This window comes from Nilaparvata lugens, chromosome 3 (genome assembly GCF_014356525.2).
Source record: "Nilaparvata lugens isolate BPH chromosome 3, ASM1435652v1, whole genome shotgun sequence".
Taxonomy (NCBI): domain Eukaryota; kingdom Metazoa; phylum Arthropoda; class Insecta; order Hemiptera; family Delphacidae; genus Nilaparvata; species Nilaparvata lugens.
In genome coordinates, this window is record NC_052506.1 from 18,268,307 (window position 1) to 18,288,727 (window position 20,421).

At 32.4% G+C, this 20,421-nt stretch overlaps 2 protein-coding genes across 6 annotated transcripts; both read right to left on the minus strand.

Moving 5' to 3' along the window:
• Positions 1–1,098: 1,098 nt before the first annotated feature.
• LOC111054803 (farnesol dehydrogenase) lies at positions 1,099–12,425 on the minus strand. 5 transcript variants are annotated; one of them, XM_039423155.1, is made up of 7 exons: positions 12,163–12,425; positions 8,732–8,864; positions 6,681–6,849; positions 5,781–5,910; positions 4,252–4,381; positions 3,647–3,790; positions 1,099–1,561 (listed from the first exon to the last, which is right to left on the minus strand). In XM_039423155.1, the coding sequence occupies exons 2-7, from the start codon at positions 8,861–8,863 to the stop codon at positions 1,493–1,495; spliced, it is 774 nt and encodes a 257-aa protein (XP_039279089.1). In that variant the 5' UTR covers position 8,864; positions 12,163–12,425; the 3' UTR covers positions 1,099–1,492. The 5 variants fall into 5 exon arrangements, with proteins under 5 accessions (XP_039279089.1, XP_022197595.2, XP_039279088.1 ...); XM_022341903.2 differs by having other exon boundaries at positions 8,732–8,892; positions 12,163–12,420; XM_039423154.1 differs by having other exon boundaries at positions 8,732–8,892; positions 12,114–12,181.
• A 1,392-nt stretch (positions 12,426–13,817) lies between these two features.
• Positions 13,818–16,144, minus strand: LOC111054802 (probable tRNA(His) guanylyltransferase). The gene is made up of 2 exons (XM_022341902.2): positions 15,299–16,144; positions 13,818–14,221 (listed from the first exon to the last, which is right to left on the minus strand). The coding sequence occupies exons 1-2, from the start codon at positions 15,899–15,901 to the stop codon at positions 13,943–13,945; spliced, it is 882 nt and encodes a 293-aa protein (XP_022197594.2). The 5' UTR covers positions 15,902–16,144; the 3' UTR covers positions 13,818–13,942.
• Between the last annotated feature and the right edge of the window lie 4,277 nt (positions 16,145–20,421).

The following is a 20,421-nucleotide window of genomic DNA, read 5'->3' on the forward strand; positions in this document are numbered from 1 at the left end:
AAGAACGTAATATTATATTCATTACCAAACGTACAACAAATTTCAAAGAACTTGTCGATGATTCACCATAAAAACAATTAAATGTTTCACCAATTCAATAAGAGCTCGAGTGGTCGAATTGTTCCAAATTACAATGCTATATGAATCATGTAAGATTATTTATGAAACGAGATCATTGACATTCACTTACAAAGAAAAAAGTGACAAGTCTAATAATTGATGTGATGATTCAACAATGTAAATGAATAAATTATTTTAAAAAATGATGAAAAATGAATGGTCTGATAATTTCACCTTGGGAAATACAGATCTTCAACAGTCTCTAGTGTCATTAGCAAGTAACGATTTCCAAGAATCATTATATAGTATTACCGGTATTGAACTATTGTATAATTCAACATTAGTTATACACATAAACTTAAAAAAATTCTATTGTTTAGTAAATTATTTACTGATATTATGTAAGTTGTAGGCCTACTATAATTAAAAAAATAGATTTCTTGGTTATAAACCTTGGCACCCACACTGTTACTCCTCTGACCTCTGTTAGTTTCCTTGCCTACCAAAAACTGAGTGAAACTCTTAGAAAGTAGTCTATGATGATAAAAGATGAACAGAAATCTTGCGAAACATTGGGCAATACTTACTAGAGATTGAATTTGAAACACATTCAATTCATTTTAACGTATTTCAAATAACTTCTTCGAAGTCACAGAGACCATGCCATCTTGATAACTCAAGTTTATAGTCATGACTAGCTTCAAGAAAAGTTATATTCTTATTATTTTTGACACAACCTATCCGGCTCCGCTGGTCTTGGTGAAGAATAAGTGTATCATCGAGTAGGCAGGTCTCACATTCGATCATTTTCAAATACGATAGCTCAATATATGAACTTATGAATATTCAAAAAAAAACTAATTTTAAGGAAACTGATGCAGCTTTGGTTAATAACACATTATTTAATAGTCCCAACCCACCAAAAATATTATATAAAGAGTAAGAGGTATACTGACATGGTTTGGTGAATATTTCATGTTGAACTTTTATAAGATAAGGCTACAATAAAATATATATGGAAGAATAAAGTGGGACAAATTTGCTGAAAGATTAATTTTTATTATTAAAACCACACAGAAATTGGAGATAATTTCATTGCAGAACACTATTATTAAGAAGTGATATAGCCTTCTGGTTTAGATCTGTGAATCAGTCTGAATAGGCCACAAGAATAGTCTGAATTTGACACTGTATAGTTTTATATTATTTTAAATACAGAGTAATATTATACTTAATGAAATACTAAATGAAAGTATAATTTTATTTTTACTTACAATGTAACTTAAAATATATATGTTTCTAGTATATAAGTGGAAAAATAATGGATCCACAACATCTCAATAAATGGTTACCAAAAAACCATAAGTTTCAGTTCTATCAGATAATGAGTAATAGTTTATTGAATTGGAGCCATTGAAGTCATTGTTGACATTCATTGGGGCATTGGCGGAGGTGGTCGATATATTGTCTCTCCCATCGGTTGTATTATAAGCTCTGATACCTAAAACAAATAATAAATATTGTAAATTATGTTTTCAGTGGACCAAAATAGTATAAGAAGTGGCGTAAACTGGAAGCATGTTGATGAGCGGCATTGTTTCAGTGAAGGAGATCTGACAAAGGAGTGTAACTGTCAACGTATAAGCAAATCAATGGATTAATTAGTTTGTGGATTCAGGTAACAATCAATTTATTTCTTAAAGTGGTGAGATGAACAGAAAAATAAGTTTTATTTCCAAAATAAAACAATTTTTCCTATAGTGTATATTTTTTATAATACAGTATTTCTTCATATACGATAACACGCCGTCAGGCTCGCTTCGCTCGACATATCCGTCTAGAACGTTGAAAAACGCCAGTTTTGAGCATATCATAGGCGAAATATTGAAGGCCTCTCAATTTGTAGACCTCAGCGGAACCTCTGTACTGAATTTGAACGTTTTATGTCAGAAAAACGCTGGTAAAAACACCTGTTACTATATCGGCGTATCTTTGGCGAACAAAATTCTTCCACCTCAGCTAAACCTGTGTACTGATTTTTTTTTAAATATATTTCCATCAATAAAATTATTGAAAAACGTGAGAAAACTCAGAAAATCTGAGAAAAACGTTGATTTTGGGCGTATCTTTGATGAAATATTAAAGTCATCACATCACAAAATTTTTAGACCCTAGCTAAACCTCTGTACCAAATTTCAACATTTTCTGTCTATTACTTGATGAAAGAACTGAGAAAACGCAAAAAAGAACGCTAATTTTGGGCGTATCTTTGGCGTTATTTCAAATTCCTTCTAACACAACATTATTACACCCCAGCTGAGCTTCTGTAGTAAATTTGAACATTTTCTGTTCATTTGTTCTCGATAAAGCTGAGAAAGCGCAAAAAACGCTGGAAAACACTGATTTTGGGCGTATCTTTGGCGTTATTTCAAATTCCTTCTAATATAACATTATTACACCCTAGCTTAGCTTCTTTACTAAATTTGAACAATTTCTGTTCATTTGTTCTCGATAAATTTGAGAAAAAGCAAAAAAAAAAACGCCGGAAAAACGCTAATTTTAGCCGTATTTTTGACGTTATTGCAAATTCCTTCTAACATTATTACACCATAGCTGAGCTTCTGTACTAAATTTGAACATTTTCTGTTCATTTGTTCTTGATAAAGCTGGGAAAATGCTAAAAAAACGCTGGAAAACGCAGATTTTGAGCGTATCTTTGGAAATTTTTCCAAATCCGTTCTTAGTGCGCCTCTAAAGGGCCAACTGAACATACCTACCAAATTTGAACGTTTTTGGTCCGGTAGATTTTTAGTTCTGCGAGTGAGTGAGTCAGTCAGTTAGTGAGTGAGTGAGTGCCATTTCGCATTTAGATAGTGTATTCTCAAAAATGTCTTTATTTAATATCGACTAGTCTCTAATACAATAGAAAACTTAGAGTATTATAAATATTTTCAAAGGTTTTAAGCATGAAATTGCTGTAGGCTATTTACTTGTAATACCAGTATCCTACGTCCTACATCATGTGATGCTCAGTTTTACGAGGGTAGGCCGATAAGTAAAGCACACATGCTTGTAGAGCACAAACGAATTAACCTTCAGCCTTGCGCCTGTTGTTCTTTCACGATTATTGTATGATTTGTGCTTGAATGATTGAATTCATTGGTCAACTTTACAAATTCCAAGGTCATCTGCAATAATTAGTTTTGTTCTATGCAGTTATTACAACTATTCTATCATTCATAATATTTTATATCTAAATATGGGATTTTATCAAATTTACAGACTCCGGTCTTGTAAATAATATTTGAGTTTAGAATACAAAAGTTCGCTCAATTTCTCTCAAGTTGAAAAATTAACGAATGAATTGTGATAAACCCTACTACATTGTTGACAAAATTAACAGTAGAACTTAGATGTACATAATGTGTATTGATTTAAAGTATTTACAAACGCACTTTTTTGAATTTTTCAAATAAAAATTGTTTTCCAAATTTCCTTAAAACTTAACAAAATTATTTACTTCACTGTACAATTAATTGTTTTGTTCAAAGATCATAGAATTTTGTCGAGCATCAGCTCTACTTACCACAACATTGGGTGGTGTGGATAAGGTATAAATCAAAGCATCGGCAACATCCTTTGGCTGAAGCATCGGAAGAAATCCGGGAGGAAGCTTATCCAGTCCAACATTTGAGAGCATCTCAGTCGACACTACGCCTGGACTCAGATTCTGCAAAATAAAGATTATTATGTTGAATTATTATTATGTTCAATCCAATAGATTTTATAAGGACGGAAAAAACATTTTGTTAACAACTTTTGTGTAAACTCAACTTTAGGCTTAATAATTGAGAAAACTAATCTCCAATAAAAACAACTAAAATGCGTTTACTTCTGCTACTGCAAATATTGACAACAGAGTAAACAGCTAGATGGAAATTCGATGAGCACTATTATTCAAAAATTATTTGTCAGCCCGGGAATCGAACCCAGTACCTCCTAATTGCCGGTCAGGAATGCTTCCTAATTTCCATCTGTAGAACTAAAATGCGGTTTACAGGGTGATATAATAAAAGATAAATTCCATAACTAAAATAGGATAGCTGGTATTTCCCATCTGATACGCCGTAAATATCCCAATCCATTCACTTTAGGAAAAAACTGAAATATAATAGAATTTGAATCAATTACCGTCACTTTGACCCGTAGTCCTGATGCGGCAATTTCTGATCTTATTCCTTCCGAAACGGCATTAACAGCTCTTTTAGAAGCAAAGTAGGACACAAATTCTGGCAGTGGATGGCTTACGTGTCCGTTCACGCTGTTAACAAAGGACAATTGCAATCGATAATCTGATTGATAAGTGGAAAACAAGATAACAAATGTAACTACAAACAGATTGAAATAAAAAATGATAAATATAGGATAGATCATTAAAAAATGATAAATTGACTTCCTCTTCATGACAAGTTTATGAAAATGTTGCGAATTCAATCTTATAGGGTCCACCAAGTTGATGGTATTGTCTTTGATGACGACAATTTTTTTTTTTGAAATTGAAATTTATTCACAACATTGACATATTTTACAAATATTTTTACAATGCAATTATTATAAAGAAACAGTATCATGATGGAAAAAAAAGAAAAGAACTTCAGTAGCTTAACAGCTGTGGTTAAAGTTCTACACTATTGTTATTGTACATAATAATATGAACGAGACAGTCACTTAATTTTGGTAACTAAAATAAAAAATAATAAGTCTTTTTGCAATTTCACACAAACAGAATTAGAGCAATAGTAAATAACAAAAAAGAAATAATAATAAAACCTGAAAAAGACAAATAAAATATAATTTCCTGAAGTACCCAACATCTATACAATAAATATATAACATAAAAAGAATAGGCCTAAATAAAAAAATGAATAAATACATAAATAAACCACTGTCACCAGTCAAATTTTTAACAATTGAGTCTAAAACCAGTCAAATTGAGCAGCATTAAATTCCATTCTATGTTTGTTTTACGTTGAGGAATTGAAACAGAGAAGCTAGTTTTACAGTTCAACTTCTTTCAGGAAAGATAGGTCTACTATAAATTACGGTAGGCAGATAAACAAAAGAAATGAGGATGGATGTTCCTTATTCATAAAAATTCCAATAGTACAATATGGTTGAACAAGTTTCCATTTTGTGATTTAATTCAATGATTTAGTAAGTACCAAATAATAGAATTAATTCTCAACGATCTCATGAAAAGGCATGTTGCATTAAAACTGAACGAGCAATTATTTCTAATGTTAAATTTGGATTAATAATGCCCAATTGTCATATATAACATATTCTGATTATCTTTCTCAAATGAAATTAAAATATTCTTCATCACGTGGAGCTTCAAAGTCCTCTCTACTACCCAAACTTGACAGATAAAGCTTACGATAAATTCGTTAAGAATTCTTTCATTTTTTCACAATTTCAAATTCGAGTTGAATTCTTCAATTTATCTGTTATTTGAAATACCTTGAGAAATATCTTATAGCATTATGAAATTCATGAGTTCTCACGCCGCCCAAATGAAAGAACGGACATGAGCAATGCTTACAAGTTGGGTAACATATCAAGGTAGATAACCTTGGGTATCTATGAAATATTCTTGGGTTGGTACCCTTGAGGCAATATGACTAGGTTTATTTTAAAATTATTTCTTCACAGTACCGTACCTGCTCATATTGAAAATATGACCCAGCTCAATATTATTGGACTCCATAACTTTCAATACACGTGCTGTCATGATGCTCAAAGAAACAAGATTCACATTGAACACTTTCAATAGATCCTCATCTTCCAGCTCTGTGAAAAAATATGTTCTATCACTATTCGCAGCTGCTATAGCCTATCACTGATTATGTTTAACACACTCACAAAAATATAAAGTAAAAATGAATCAAACACGAAAAGTTCTCTAATATAAATCAATCATGAACTTGTGGACAGACCCTTCCTCAACAGTCAAATTAAGAAAATAGTACTGATATTTTTCAACCTATCAAGACGAATCAGACTTCATCAAAATATTATTCTTGCTGTTTGAGTGCAATGTAGGTGATAGACTACAGTAATTTATGGAATGATTCTGATAAGTTTTGAAACTATAATCATAACATACATCAAATCTCAGATCAGCCTGGTTTTCTTTACTATATATATATATATATGGAAAAGTCCATAAAATTATAGACACCAAAATTGATAGTAATATTTTTATCATCATAGAAAGCCTACAGTACCGTAATGAATAATTGAGGCTGATATCTCTTTGATGAAGTGTAAAACAAAACTGATAGGCAAAATATTCATTTGTTTTACAAACAATCACTTGTGTACAGTCCACTTTGTTGTTAAAAACTTGAATTATTGTATTAATGCATTCGTTATATGCTTTTATATCTTTATAAAACAATAACATGATAGAATAAGTTTCGAGAGAACATGTTGAACCTACAATCATTCAAATGTGGCCTACAACTCGATGAGTGAACATAGCCATAGTTTGAGTATACAGATCAAAATACTCAATTTCACTGATTTTGTTGTGAAAATATGTGCGGATGAATTATTACCTGAGAAAGATTTCTTGATAACAATGCCAGCATTATTGACAAGAACATGAATAGCGCCCACATTGCTCTCAATCCATTTTAAAGCAGCTGTAATGTCCTCAGTGTTGGTGATATCTGTTCTCAGAGGATGTAGCTTTCCTTTTTTGCCTTCCAACCTGGCTTCCAGCGACTAGAAGGAAACAGAAAATTAAAATTGATCCCATTTTTAATCCAATATCCGAGATTACTGACAATATTGAGAACGTAGAGGTTATGCAATTGAAATACTGAAAAACTGTTCAAAAGAGTAAAAAATAAATGGATCAACATTTTTTTGCCTACCAAAAACGTATATTTGGTATTACAGTATATTAAATCTAGTGGATAAAATTCCGGCCGGGTTGATCTAGTAAAGAGCATTACAAACTTCGGGCTACTTCGGATGGTATAGACGTTTCTTGGTCATCTCAAAAATTCACCACTTTCCATTACCAACGCACAAGAAAAAAGGTTCATGAGGGCATTATCTATACGATAATAAAGAAAAGAACTGGCTTACACACGTACGGGATAGGAAAATTATGTTTGACGCATCATCACGTCTGAACTACTGGACTGATTAACTTAAAATTTGGCATATAGATTATTAATTCATTATTAATTCCGAGGGAAAGTTATAAGCCTATTTTCAATTCATCAAGATTTCATTACGTCAAGTTTTGCAGTTTGTCAAGTTTTAAAATAGACCCTTGCGGAGCACGGGTTACCTGCTAGTCCGCGATAGAAAATATCATTCAATAAAATACTTATGAATATCAACCCTCTTCGTTATTCGACATTAATATTAAGGCTGTTAGGTACACATTTTTATTTTTATTTAAATTGGATAATATTTTTCAATTAAATTGTTAAGATCATTAAAAGAGTGAGAAAAAGTGGCAACTGAAATTTGTAAGTGGTCTAATAAGCGAGTTATGGGTTGTTGAAGTGATAACTTCCTAGATTCCGTTTTCTTTCCATATCATAAACGGTTTCGACTATATTATTAGAAATTCTCTTAAAAATTCAAAAAATGTATCTTTCCAAACTAAAACATTTTATTCCCCATATCGTACATAAATAAAAAAGTAACATTTTTGTAAATTTGATAACTTGTTGATCATTATGGCATTAATCGCGGAGAAACGCATATTAGAGCAAAGCCAATAATATACTTAATGTATAAAAAAACTCCAATGGAAATTTCGAAACCGTTAATGATCTGGAAAGAAAACTGAGTTTAGCACTTCAACAACCCATAACTCGCTTATTAGACCATTTAAAAATTTCAGTTGCCACTTTTTCTCACTCTTAATGATCTTAACAATTTTATTGAAAAATATTATCCAATTTAAATAAAAATAAAAATGTGTACCTAACCGCCTTAAGCTTCATATGACGAAATAAAATAGAACTTATTTCAATCCTAGTATCACCATGAGTAAAAATACGTTAAATTGTATTTTTTTGTTTTTGGTATCATTTACATAATAGAGAAAATATACTCGCAATATACTCTCTATGCTTTTACCTTGAGCCTCTGCCCATTCTCCAGAAGCTTATAGATTAAATTCTTTTATAGTATTTTTCCTAATTGAACTGGATTGGAATGAGAAAATAAAGTAGGTATCAAATTTTCAAATTTGAAACGCTTCAGCAAAATTTAGAGGCACTACTTGAGAGTCAATAGCGACCTATATTATGAGAGAGGAACACACATATTAAATTAACTTATGTTCATTGTTCAATAATTGATTATATTAAATATCTACTCACTCAATTATAATTATTACTGAATTCAACTCAATTATAATTATTACTGAATTCAACTCAATTATTACCTCATAATAATGAGAATTAAATTTATGAATCCTTTTTCTAAATTCAACTAAATTGGAATAATAAAATTAAGTATAAAATATTCAAATTTGACACGCTTCAAATTACTCGATTATTCCTCTCCTGAAATCTTATGATGTACGGTAGTCTTAAACAATATGGATGCAATAATCTGTGAATTTTTTTAGTTTTACCTTGAGTCTCTCCTCTCGCCTGGCCAGAGCTACGACAGTCATTCCATGCTCCACCAATGCCTCAGCGACGGCCTCCCCAATGCCCGAGCTGGCCCCAGTCACCACCGCCACTTGACCCAACCATTTATCCATCCTAAGAGCAAACGCCGACCAGTATCAACCTATTAAAATGATAATTCGACTATTCATCATCACCTATCTTGCAAAATCTCATGAGAGTTGGATATTTAAAAATATTCTATTATATTAGATTATTAAACTATACTTTTACTATACTATAGCTTTTTAACTTTCCACAGTAAGAACATAACCTATTTTTTCGGACATGTTATAATTTATCAAAATTTAGGAACAGAATATTTTTGGGCTATGCCTGTTGTTCTATCCCGATCATATTCATATGATTTGTAATTGTATCAACAAATAAATAAATAAATATACTATACTATTCAAACTTGAATATTTAAAATTATTCAAAATGAGAACAAATCTCGAAAATTGAGAAATGGGGAAGATTTTTTTACATAATACAAATAGAAAGAGCCCAGTATGTTTTGAAACAAGCCTTATTTGAAACATTATCAGATGAAGACTTAGTTGTAGATTATAGCACCAAGCAGTCTCAGTGATATAAAGTGAATATAATACTTCTAAATTAAGCTGATGACAGACACTGTGAACATTGTACTGAAAAACATTGCATGCGTTTTGTGGATGAACGTTTGTTGGCTGTGAGCAGGCTATGTGCAGGTTTCCTTCAAGTTATAGTTTATTTGCAATAGTACAAACAAATTTCAATACAAATCGAAGAAAAAAATCAATACAAATATAATACAAACGAAGACAAATTGAAAAATTTCAGTACAAATTTTGATAACATTATGATAAATTAAAAACATAAAAGTGTTAGATATAATTGTAGTCCAGTCAAATGGTCGTTTTTCAGGAAACAGCCCCGAAAGAATTTTTCTCGACGGTTCTATATGTATTTTGGGGCGCTGAATTCGAATCTGGAATTTGCTGACACGCCAGAAGGCGGCTTCATCCCAAAAACCCCCAAAATTACGGACTTTTTTCAATTTTTCCATTTTATCTCGTGAACCTTGAGTTTCTCAAGAAAAATCATTCTCGACAAAATAAGGAGAATAAAATGTCCAATAAATTGAGTCGTCGCGCAGGATTCTACCATTCTTGGTTCCGGAGCTACGAATTTTCAAAAAAGGAGTATTTTTTAAGGGGTTTTCAAAATTATGCAAACCTACCACTTCTACCATATACAACATGGATATTTTTCTAGTATAGATAAAAAACCACACATCACGTGAAAGAACAATTCATTATGAACAGGATTCCTTAGGAATTTTCGAATTTAGTAGTGGGGGAGGGGGAATATACCCAAAAGTAGAAAATCATGTCCTACAGCCAAAATACAAATTTTTCATTATAATACCTTTTCAAGACCTTCCTAACAAAAAAAAAAACATATTTCGGCTGAAATCATCTCACGCGGGTTATTTTCTATGAGATTCACCCGTTAGAAACATTTAATTTCAGTATTTCCTAGTGGGGGGTACGTCATAAGGATACGTCAAGGATCAAAACTTTAAACACTTATAACTTTTGACAGAATGATCAGATCTCCTCGTACTACAGCTCATTCTTCTCAGCTCGTCAAGGCGGTTCAAAATCATTATCATAATTGAAATTTAATGAAAAAATAAAAAATCCACTTCTAGTGTATTTTAGCCCCTATTTAAATACACAGAAAAATTTCTATATTCAATACTGTATATCTCGGTAACCCGGAATGATAAAAATGGTACTTGGTCTTGATTTGAAAAACATAATCTCTTCTTTCATGTGAGGTGAATAAATTTTGTAAAAATATAATCGTGAGGTAAGATACGTTTGATTCAAAAAATCAAGAAATTTGCGATATTTTCCTCATTTTTACGGTCTAGACAGTTTTTCGATAATAAACAGTCATGCAAGATGGGTTTAAGGCAACGTAGCTTATAGACCATGTAATTCTCTTTCATTTGAAACCAATCGCAAGTTTCTATATTGATCCTCACTCGTTTTAGAGACTCTTGAATAACAGTAAAATTGCAGAAAAAATGAGAAAATGAAAATTATCATTTTTTAATCAGCTGTAACTTTTGAACGGTATTGAAATCAGGAAAACGATTCATGGGAGCGGAAAGAGGAGAAAATTCTCTACAACAATGATTACTTTTTCGATTTTTTATCTCAAGTGTTTCACAAGATACGCAACTTTGAATATGCAAAAAATTTTTGATACGTCAATCATTTCCACAATCTCGCATATTGGGGGGTTTTGGGGGTGAAGCCACCCTCTGGCGTGTCAGCAAATTCCAGATTCGAATTCAGCGCCCCAAAATACATATAGAATCGTCGAGAAAAATTCTTTCGGGGCTGTTTCCTGAAAAAACAACCATTTGACTGGACTATTAGGATAAAAGTGAATGATACTGGAGCAATCTCTCAACGTTTGAACAGAGCTGACAATAGACTTATCATTGAACATGATACAATAGTATTTAAAATGCTCAAATTTCAACAAAGCAAGCGGTGGGTTTACGCTATAGGCCTAGGTCTATACTTGACATTTAGCCTAGATTCTTCAATTGGATTTGAATTGATTGATAGAAATCAACAGCAATAACTAACTATTATATTACCGTATTGTTTGAAACCATAATAACCGAAACAGTTTGTTTTGGTGGCAAATAATAGGTGATTTTCCAAAGAGTGATTACTAATATCCAGAGCTACTTGACAATGGGATTATTATGATTGGCAATATATACCGGTAGTGAATTTCATTTTTTTAATTTAAAAAAGGTTTTGTGTTGTTTTTAAAGAAGTGAAAAGTTTTATGAAAGAGTACTGTACATTCATTTCATTTTATCGATTCTTCTAAGATATGCCAATGACAAGAGAACGACATTCTCTTAATGGATCACTTTATGTAAAACTTTTTACATATAATCATGCAATTTGAATCATGCAAATATGTCAATAATTTGTCAATAACAAAAAACTTTTTACATAAAATCATGCAATTTGAATCATGCAAATATGTCAACAATTTGTCAATAAATAACAAGGAAACAACAGTAATAGTTTTAAAAATTGGTCCTCTTCGTAATATATATTAATTCCAAACAATATTGTCAAAGCAAATTTGCTATAAATGTGTTTTTTCACTAACAAAGTTCAACTAGAATAATAATTTGCAAATTTAAGATACTTCATTTGTTTTGTAATGAATTGTTAATTGCACTTGGAATTTCCACTGACAATAAAATTCCATTACCTTATAATGTTAGATTTAATATTAAATTTGGGAAATACCCACAATATAAGGTAATCTTTAAAGAAGTGTTAAGAGTTTTGGAGGAACTTACTTTCACTGTAGTTCACTGCTAACTGGATCCAAGATGGAAGAGATATGACAGAGCAGCATCTTAGATCGGTCTCAAGAAATATGATCGGTAGCTGATCTGGATGACACAGAACCCGTTTATTCAGAACTTGTTCCAATCTTCCAAGTCCTGTGGTTTCAATCTCGCTTCAACTTCGCCACAAAATATTGTAACCCTCTGAGATAGGCCTATATGTGTATCATATTCTATGAAAATGATACAACGATGTAACTAATACCTATCTATTTTTATCTTATTCTTAACAATGTTTTTCCAGAAAGTAATAAGAATGTTATGTTTTTATACTCACGTCCTGAGAATATTTATAAAATGTGTATGTAATTGTCATTCTAGTAATCATTCTATGAATTCAATTGATCATAAATTGAATAATTCAAATTATATAGACCTATTTTAGTGATGACTAATTACTATTACTGTGTTACTGTAGGTTACTGTAGATAGACAGATATTATACTTTTCAATTCATGTTAGAAATACCAAAGATTAATGGTCATACTTTCCACATTGATAATCAAATTTTTGGTTATCCGATCTTGAAGTAGGCATTAGCATTAGGCATTTGCATGTGGACATTAGCTTAGCAGCTTCCATTAGTTGTCACGGCAACACGGAATTGTAAATGCCATGTAGGTACATTTGAGTTCCCGACATTTACGATAGCTAGTGCAAGTTATTGTCCTAGAGTGCATGCTGCTTAATGGCCAGAAATAAATTGAAGAAAGCAGAAGCTGTGTATAATTGGAATGAAGTGTGGAATCAAACTAAGTAAAATTAATTCTCTATGTAAATTTAACTAATTTATAATATTCCTTTTTCTTGATATGAGAAGTTTAAAGAATTTAAGTGTCTAATAGTGTTGTAGTACTCATCTTTTTCAAAAACGGAATCTTGTACAAAGATTGCAGCATTTTTTTTTTTTTTTGTTTTAGTCATTGTCATTGCCAATTTATTCATCTGTAATGTTAAAGTGGTAATATATCACATTTCATCTCTTATCTTTTCCAAAATAAAGCCTACTTAAATTTTTGTGACTCGCATTTCAATAATTATTTTCAGTACTAAATTATTTATTTTTAGAACTAAATTTTTCTCTTGAAATCAAGGGAAAATGCATTTCACACGTAATCAACTCTCAAGTATTATACTTCTAGAAGGAATAGAAGAATAAAAAATTTTAGCTATACACCTTTCTGTAGGGAAGGTAATTTCTAGTCACTCATAATTCTTAAAATCACCTATTCAGTTTTATAGGTTTAAAAATTGGCGCACTGAATTGTATGATAAAGGGCATTTCCTGATAAATGTTAAAATCGTTCTTCAATTGCCCTAACGTTGGTAGTGAAGCCATTTTGCAATAAGGCAACGGAGTTTAAAACATTTGAATAACTATTGGTTTGAAAAAAATTGGAATGCTTTCTTAATAGTTGACTGTAAATTGAAAATGGAGTTATAGAAATTTTACATTCGTTTCATAAAGACTTGACTCATGTTCTTGTACTCGATCAACTAGTTGCAAGATGTGAAAAGAGAATGACTCAAATACTTGTGCAAGAAGCAGATCTTAAAATTAGAGGTAGAATTTGGGAGGTATGGAAGAAGTTTGCATTCAAAAATACAAATCACAAGTCTAATAATCATAAACATAAATGTCAAGTGAAGTAGAAAATTATTATGGACTACTAGCTGAATATTATTAGATAGCTTCACAGTTCAAATAGATGGTATTTTTAGAAACTTACTAATAAGTCACGAATTTTTCAGTATTTTCATAAAGGTTCGAAGTTTTCATTTCAAGAATTTCGTGGTTCTCTTTCCAAAAAGCATCTCCAATGATATCACAGTTCATTGCTATTGTTATCTTCTTTGTTTTATCAGAGCTGGGATCGCGCATCAGTTTTCGTACTAACACGGTCCCCTTCTTGAACATGGCTGGCTCATTATTGTAGTTCATTCCAAACTCCTTGAACAGAATCTCATTCTTCTCGCCAGACAGAGTTCCCTTCAATCTCTCCTGAGCCTGCAAGACAAAGAAGAACATATTTTTAATACTGTGCATACTAATTTGAATTACAAGTTTGCTAGTTCTTTGTCACTTCTCTGGCTATAGGTCATAGTGAGTAAGCTATATATTACTTTCTTATAGCCTATAAAATTATTGTCCATTCTATCACAATGACGACAGGCACTATGTAAATCATCAGTTATTCATAATCCAGGGACCTGATCAGAAAACTTCAAATGTTCTAGGTCACGGAGATGCTCTATATGAAATAATGCTGATGGAAAGCTTCAAACTACTAAAAGTGATTTGAAACATAACCTCATGTTAAAAGAGCTTGTCTCAAGCAGCCATTCTCTCAATCAAGAACGACACTGATCTAATACAATAAGGAACTGTTCAGACTGCTAGAGTAACCGTATATTAGTTTCTATAACTTGTTCTTTAATAAATGTGCACTGTGATCGATTTATCGGCCTAATTCAACACCTGGTTGAGACCATACTTCAGGCAATATAAAATAAGAACTTGATTTTTATGACTCAGTTGATTGTGTCTTCCATGTTTCCCATTTTTGGGGAAACTTGAATAATATGGTTTAAATGGAGTTGCCTTGAGAACAATGGACCTTTTTTGTGACAATTGATGGAGCCTTAATAGGCTCAAAAGCTTTAATAATGAAAGTATTACTCATTTCATAGACTTATGAGAAAATGCGAGTACCCCCAAGCAATTACCCCTTGCCTCAAGCTGGCAAGTACACAGAGAGGCTTCCCACCAGCTTCAATAAAATTTGACAAAAGACTCCCAATAGAAGTAAAAAAAGCACCTCACACAAGATTCTGCTCTCTTGTAAGACAGAAATTGATCAATAGACCAATTTATTCATTGGTTGTACTGACCGAGGAGCCACTTTTTTAAACTTTGAGACAGTCTATCTGGTAGCCCCAGTCAAGGACAACGACATAAAGTATTTAATAAGCTATCTATGGACCCAGAGGGATTCAAGTAACAAAGCAGCTAGAAATTACTTTCATTATTTGAAGTGTTCAGATTATTCCTGGGAGATTTTCTATCAAGTGAAATATAACTAACCTCTGTTGTTGTTAAGCCCTTTTTGTTGACTAAAGACCAGAATACAGTATTGTAGAGATTATTTATATGCGCATCTGCCTGTCTCCAATTTAAATAGTCTCTCAAGTTCTTATCTGTTGGATACAATACAATTCTACCGTCAAACGACGGTGGATATAACAACTGCTCAGTGCCAAAGTATGTGCTCCAGAAATATGCAAATGATGAAGCAAATAAACTAACAACATTCGTTAGTATTTTATCCTTCCTGCGGCTAAACATTGTAGTATCCTTTCTGAACACAAAACTATATTCATCACTTTGACCGTAAGCTATGTTGATATCATGGAATTCTTGCATTACACAAGCGGCCGATCTATTCATTAGTTCCAGAGATCGTTTGTCGTTGGGCTTTTGAAGTTCATGGAGATCACAAAACTTATGAAAGTTTTTACCATCAATTCTCACGACAGTCCAGCAATTTGGAAGACATCGGTCTTCAGTTTCAAAAGATTTGACATAATCAAATTTGTTAATCTGATTCATTTTTACACCACTCACTGAATTGTAAAGTTTAAGATCTTGATAACATGTCCACTTGAAAAAATTCCGCAATAAGCACATCAGTTTTAAAAACTAAGTTTGTAAAAAACTTGTTTTGCAATTTTATTGATAATTTCTAAAAAAAGCATGATAATGAGGAATTGCACTGATAAGATAAGAGTTGATTTCAATTGAGAAATTTCCACACACTAATCTAAAACAAAAACAGGAGATAAATCAACATGATGTGAACAAACAACAATCAACAAAACTTTTAGGTTAGAAAAATTGAGTACGTTCTGGGAGAACCAGATCACAGAGAAGAAAGCTTCCTTCTACTTTGTGACCAGATCCACTGCTCCTGGTGAACCACAAAATGGCTGCCAAACCAGCTTTTTATGGCGCACCGCTAGTGTTCCCATTATTTTTTTTATAACCGATACATGCAGTTTGTTGCACACTTTTGAAATCTATTTTATTCTGTGAAAATACTGGAAGTTGTTTGGTTTCACACTAAAGTAGGTTATGTCTCAAAAAAAAACCAACATGCTCATAATATGATCTCTTCTATTCTACAATTATAATGTGAACAAATTAATTTATGTTATGTTCATGTCCTTATGGAGTATTAACAAAGCGTTAGTATTTACAATTTCCCAATTGAAGTCAAGGCATTCTTGGATAGATCACATACATAACTTATTTTATTTAATAAAATAGTCATAACAAACTAAGTTAATAATTATCGATTATAATACAAGTAATAAACTTACCCGCCAATAATGAATGGACTACCCCGTCCTCAATTTTAACTTTTACCTTTTTCGTAGGCATCGACTGTTCACTTCAGATGTTCATATAATGCTAAAACTTTCGAACAATAGGACCTCTCCGGTTCCGGTTGTAGTCCAGGCAATGAGCGAGAATGCTCAAAAGAGGGTAGTAGGCTATAGAAGGAAAAGTTTGAAAGACAATTTTTGACCCCGCAGTTCTGTTTAGGGTAGTAAGGAAGTAAACATATCAAAAGTCCCCACCCCTACCTTACCTCTTGTGCTAAGGGGATGAGGGTGGTTCGAAGGTACCTTTTTTGGTTTCTCGCATTTAACTCGAAAACTATGTACCTTACGGACATAACTCTGTTATGTACGAAATTAAAGCGCACACAATTTCCTACAATATTCATTCCTCAACTTCTTCTATATCTTTTCTAGTTTTCGAGAAATCCGCTCTTGAATGTGAATCATTACATTTTTTGAAAAACACACGTTTGTCTACATTTTTTTATATTTTTGCTCTTAAAACTTTTTAAAAATCAATCGGAAAAATCCATGCTAACAAGAGCTTATAGAGCATTAAATTCTCTTCAATTTGATGTATAATTCCACACTTTTACGCATTTTCCTACAACTATAACAGCAGTGTGGAATGCAGTGTGGCTGCATTCAAGCGTAAGGTGGAGGGGTGGCTGTACCGCCTGGGCTGGGAGTCGTCAGAAAGCCTGCTTCAGTCTGTTTATTGGCACTAAGATCATCTCTATTAATTTGATAGCTTTTCTTATACATACATAGATTTTTTTCATTTTTGAGAGCTTATAAATTTTCATAACTTACCTTTCTTCTCTTTATATTTACCACATACTTTATTTAATCGCTAATAGATTTACATATTTTCATTACTATATTCTTTTTAATGGTCACTGTGGAATCGGCTGGTTTCTGTTCCTCGGTAATTTTTTATATGAGAAGCTACCATTATTTATTACAATAAGTTATACAAAATATATTCCACTCATGCAATCTCAAGAATTTATTCATATTTCAATTCTCGAATCTGTATATATGTTACTCTTATCAATCTTTTTCAGTTTATGAAATTTCGTCAATGAACAATGTAATAGGTAATATTTAATTTCATAATTATAATACAAACTATCTTATAATTACCTTCTTCTTGTTAACAAAGTCGGACATTCTATTACCTATAAAATATTATGAATAGACTATTGGCTACCCACTGTAACAGGAACCCACCCCCTACACTCAGACGAATAGTCTTGTAGGGGTATTCCAGTAAAACATGCTCTGTATTACAATGTAATCTGTATTTTGTATGGAATAAAGAATATTTGAATTTGAATTTGGTCGCTTCCCAGTGTCAAGATCCCTATCAAGATCAAAGTCCAAAATGCATGATTGTCTTCTCTCGAAGTTATCGATATTCTGTTATCGTCTATACAAGATTTTCATCGATATACGAGGTGTGTTCAAAGAGTTTTTCGGGCAATGCTCATTTGGTTTCTTTTTTTGCGTTGGTAAACATTTCCTGAGCATTTATGTTAAGAGTTTCAAGTGAATAGCATGTTTAGTTTGTTTCTGACAGTTACAAATGTCAGACATATTTTGGTGTGCTCTGTGATTTTTGTCTTAGTGATTTAGTGTGCGTCCACTGGGATAATTGAGCCCTAGTTCCGACTTTATAGCCGTATACCCAATGTTTCATCATCTGTTATGACCCTTTCGAGCAAATCTGGGTCATCGTTGACATCATCCACCAATAGCTCTTGAGCGATTGTCATGCGATGGTTCTTCTGTTTGAAATTGAGCAATTTTGGAACAAACTTTACTGACACACGTTTATCATGCCCAAAATATAAAAAAACTTAATGGCACGAGCCAACCAATATGCCAACATCTTCTGCAACTTCTCTGATAATGATTTGATGATTTTCCAAAACATTTTTGTTCATTATTTCAACGTTTTCATCTGTTGTTGTAGTGCTGGGGCATCCAGAGCTGGGTTTGTCATTGGCATCTTCTCGGCCATCTTGGAAGAGCTTTTACCACTTAAAAACGGGGTTTACCACTAAGAGTAGACTCACCGTATGCCACCGTCAACATTTCAAGTGTTTTGGAGCACTTAATTCCATTTTTTATACAAAATTTGATGCAAATTGGTTTGATTGCCAAGCACACCTAAATACGACTGACCTTTGTAACTGTCAAAAAAACTAAACATGTTATTCACTTGAAATGTATAAATTCAAATTCAAATATTTTTATTCAACAAAAGTACAGATACATTGAATAACGTCATATATAATAAAATAACAAAACAGTCAATAAGAAATTAATCACAATCAAATCTGTAGAAATTCTTCAAATGAATATAAGGACAATCTTATCAGATATTTCTTCAGCTTAGCTGTAAAAATCGTCAACTCCTCTATGGACTTTAAATTTCGGGGCAGCATGTTAAAATATTTATCTCCCATGAGAGTTGTCTTCATTTTGAAAAATTCTAAATTATGTCTCTGTACGATTCTTCCTGATCTAGTATTATAACTATGTGAAATACTAGGTACTTCTCTTTTCTAAATCAGTGTATTTTTTAAGTACATTATGACGTCAAAAATATATTGCCCATAGACTACTGTCAATATGCCTAGCTGATAAAAAATTTGATTCACAGAGTCCCTCCTTTTAATAATATTCATGATAATTCTCAGTGCTCTTTTCTGCTGAACTAATATTTTGTCCAAGTTTCTTTTCGATGTGCATCACAGGCCGTAAGCTATATTGGAATGAACCAATGCGTAGTAGATTGCTTTTAGAGCATTTAGGCCACACACATTGGCCATACACCTAAGAGCAAACAGGCCTGGTGATATTTCTTTCAGCACATGATTGTTCTATGACAAAACAATGTTCATCAATCACCAACCTAGGATTTTGTGCTAGTTGAATGCTCCCAAATTTTATCATCCAATATAATGTTTAGACTTGAAATACCTCTGCTAGTTGAGATAAGGACTACTACTGACTTATTGGGATTTAGGAGGAGATTTCGGCTGTTCAGAAATTTATTGATTGCTGTTAGATCCTGGGCTGATGTTTTCTCCACATTCTGTACTGTATTACCCGTAAAAATAATGTTGGCATCGTCCGCATAAAGACAAACAGATGCCTGTCCTCGGATCACCTCCTTAATGTGACATAGAAACAGTAAAGGTCCTAATATGGAACCTTGCGGGACGCCAAGAGAGATTCACTCTCTACACACAAACTCTTCCATTGTATAGAATCATCCAACCAGCTATAAGCTTTTCATCTCAAAAACATCAACAGCTTCAAAACATTTCAAATGAGTAAGAAAGCATACCAATAAATTTATGGCTCATGTATGTTTGTTTTTTTTCAAAAAGAGCAACTCTTTCTGACCCTTCCTGTTCCACCGGTGTCTTAAGAGTGTGATACGGACCTAATGGTCAAAGGATTTAGCAGACACTTCATTTTCAACTGATCTGCTGAGCAATTACTATTTATAGCAATAAATCGAAGAGTCAAAAACAAATCTGATTAAATTTCATTCGTAGTACATACCAAAAATGATAATCCATATAAATAAAAATCTGGTGTGGCGCACTCACACATAGCTTTCCTTGCCGTTATGAAAATTGATCAACTGACGCTAATGTTCCCGCGCAACTCAAGACTACTATTTAAAGATCTAAGCCAGCTGGTGACAGAACAATAAGGCTGCAGACACACGAAGTCTGCTATCTCTTCATAGTGAATCATTTAATAGAATCAACAGTTGCCAAC

Excerpts from the sequence above, each read along its gene's own strand:
- LOC111054803 (XM_039423155.1), bottom strand. The coding sequence starts at position 8,863 with ATGGATAAATGGTTGGGTCAAGTGGCGGTGGTGACTGGGGCCAGCTCG. Across the intron at positions 6,850-8,731 it reads GGCGAGAGGAGAGACTCAAG|TCGCTGGAAGCCAGGTTGGA; the intron begins GTAAAACTAAAA and ends GTTTCCTTCTAG. Across the intron at positions 5,911-6,680 it reads TATCAAGAAATCTTTCTCAG|AGCTGGAAGATGAGGATCTA; the intron begins GTAATAATTCAT and ends ATTTTTTCACAG.
- LOC111054802 (XM_022341902.2), bottom strand. The coding sequence starts at position 15,901 with ATGTGCTTATTGCGGAATTTTTTCAAGTGGACATGTTATCAAGATCTT. Across the intron at positions 14,222-15,298 it reads AGGGCTTAACAACAACAGAG|GCTCAGGAGAGATTGAAGGG; the intron begins GTTAGTTATATT and ends TTTGTCTTGCAG.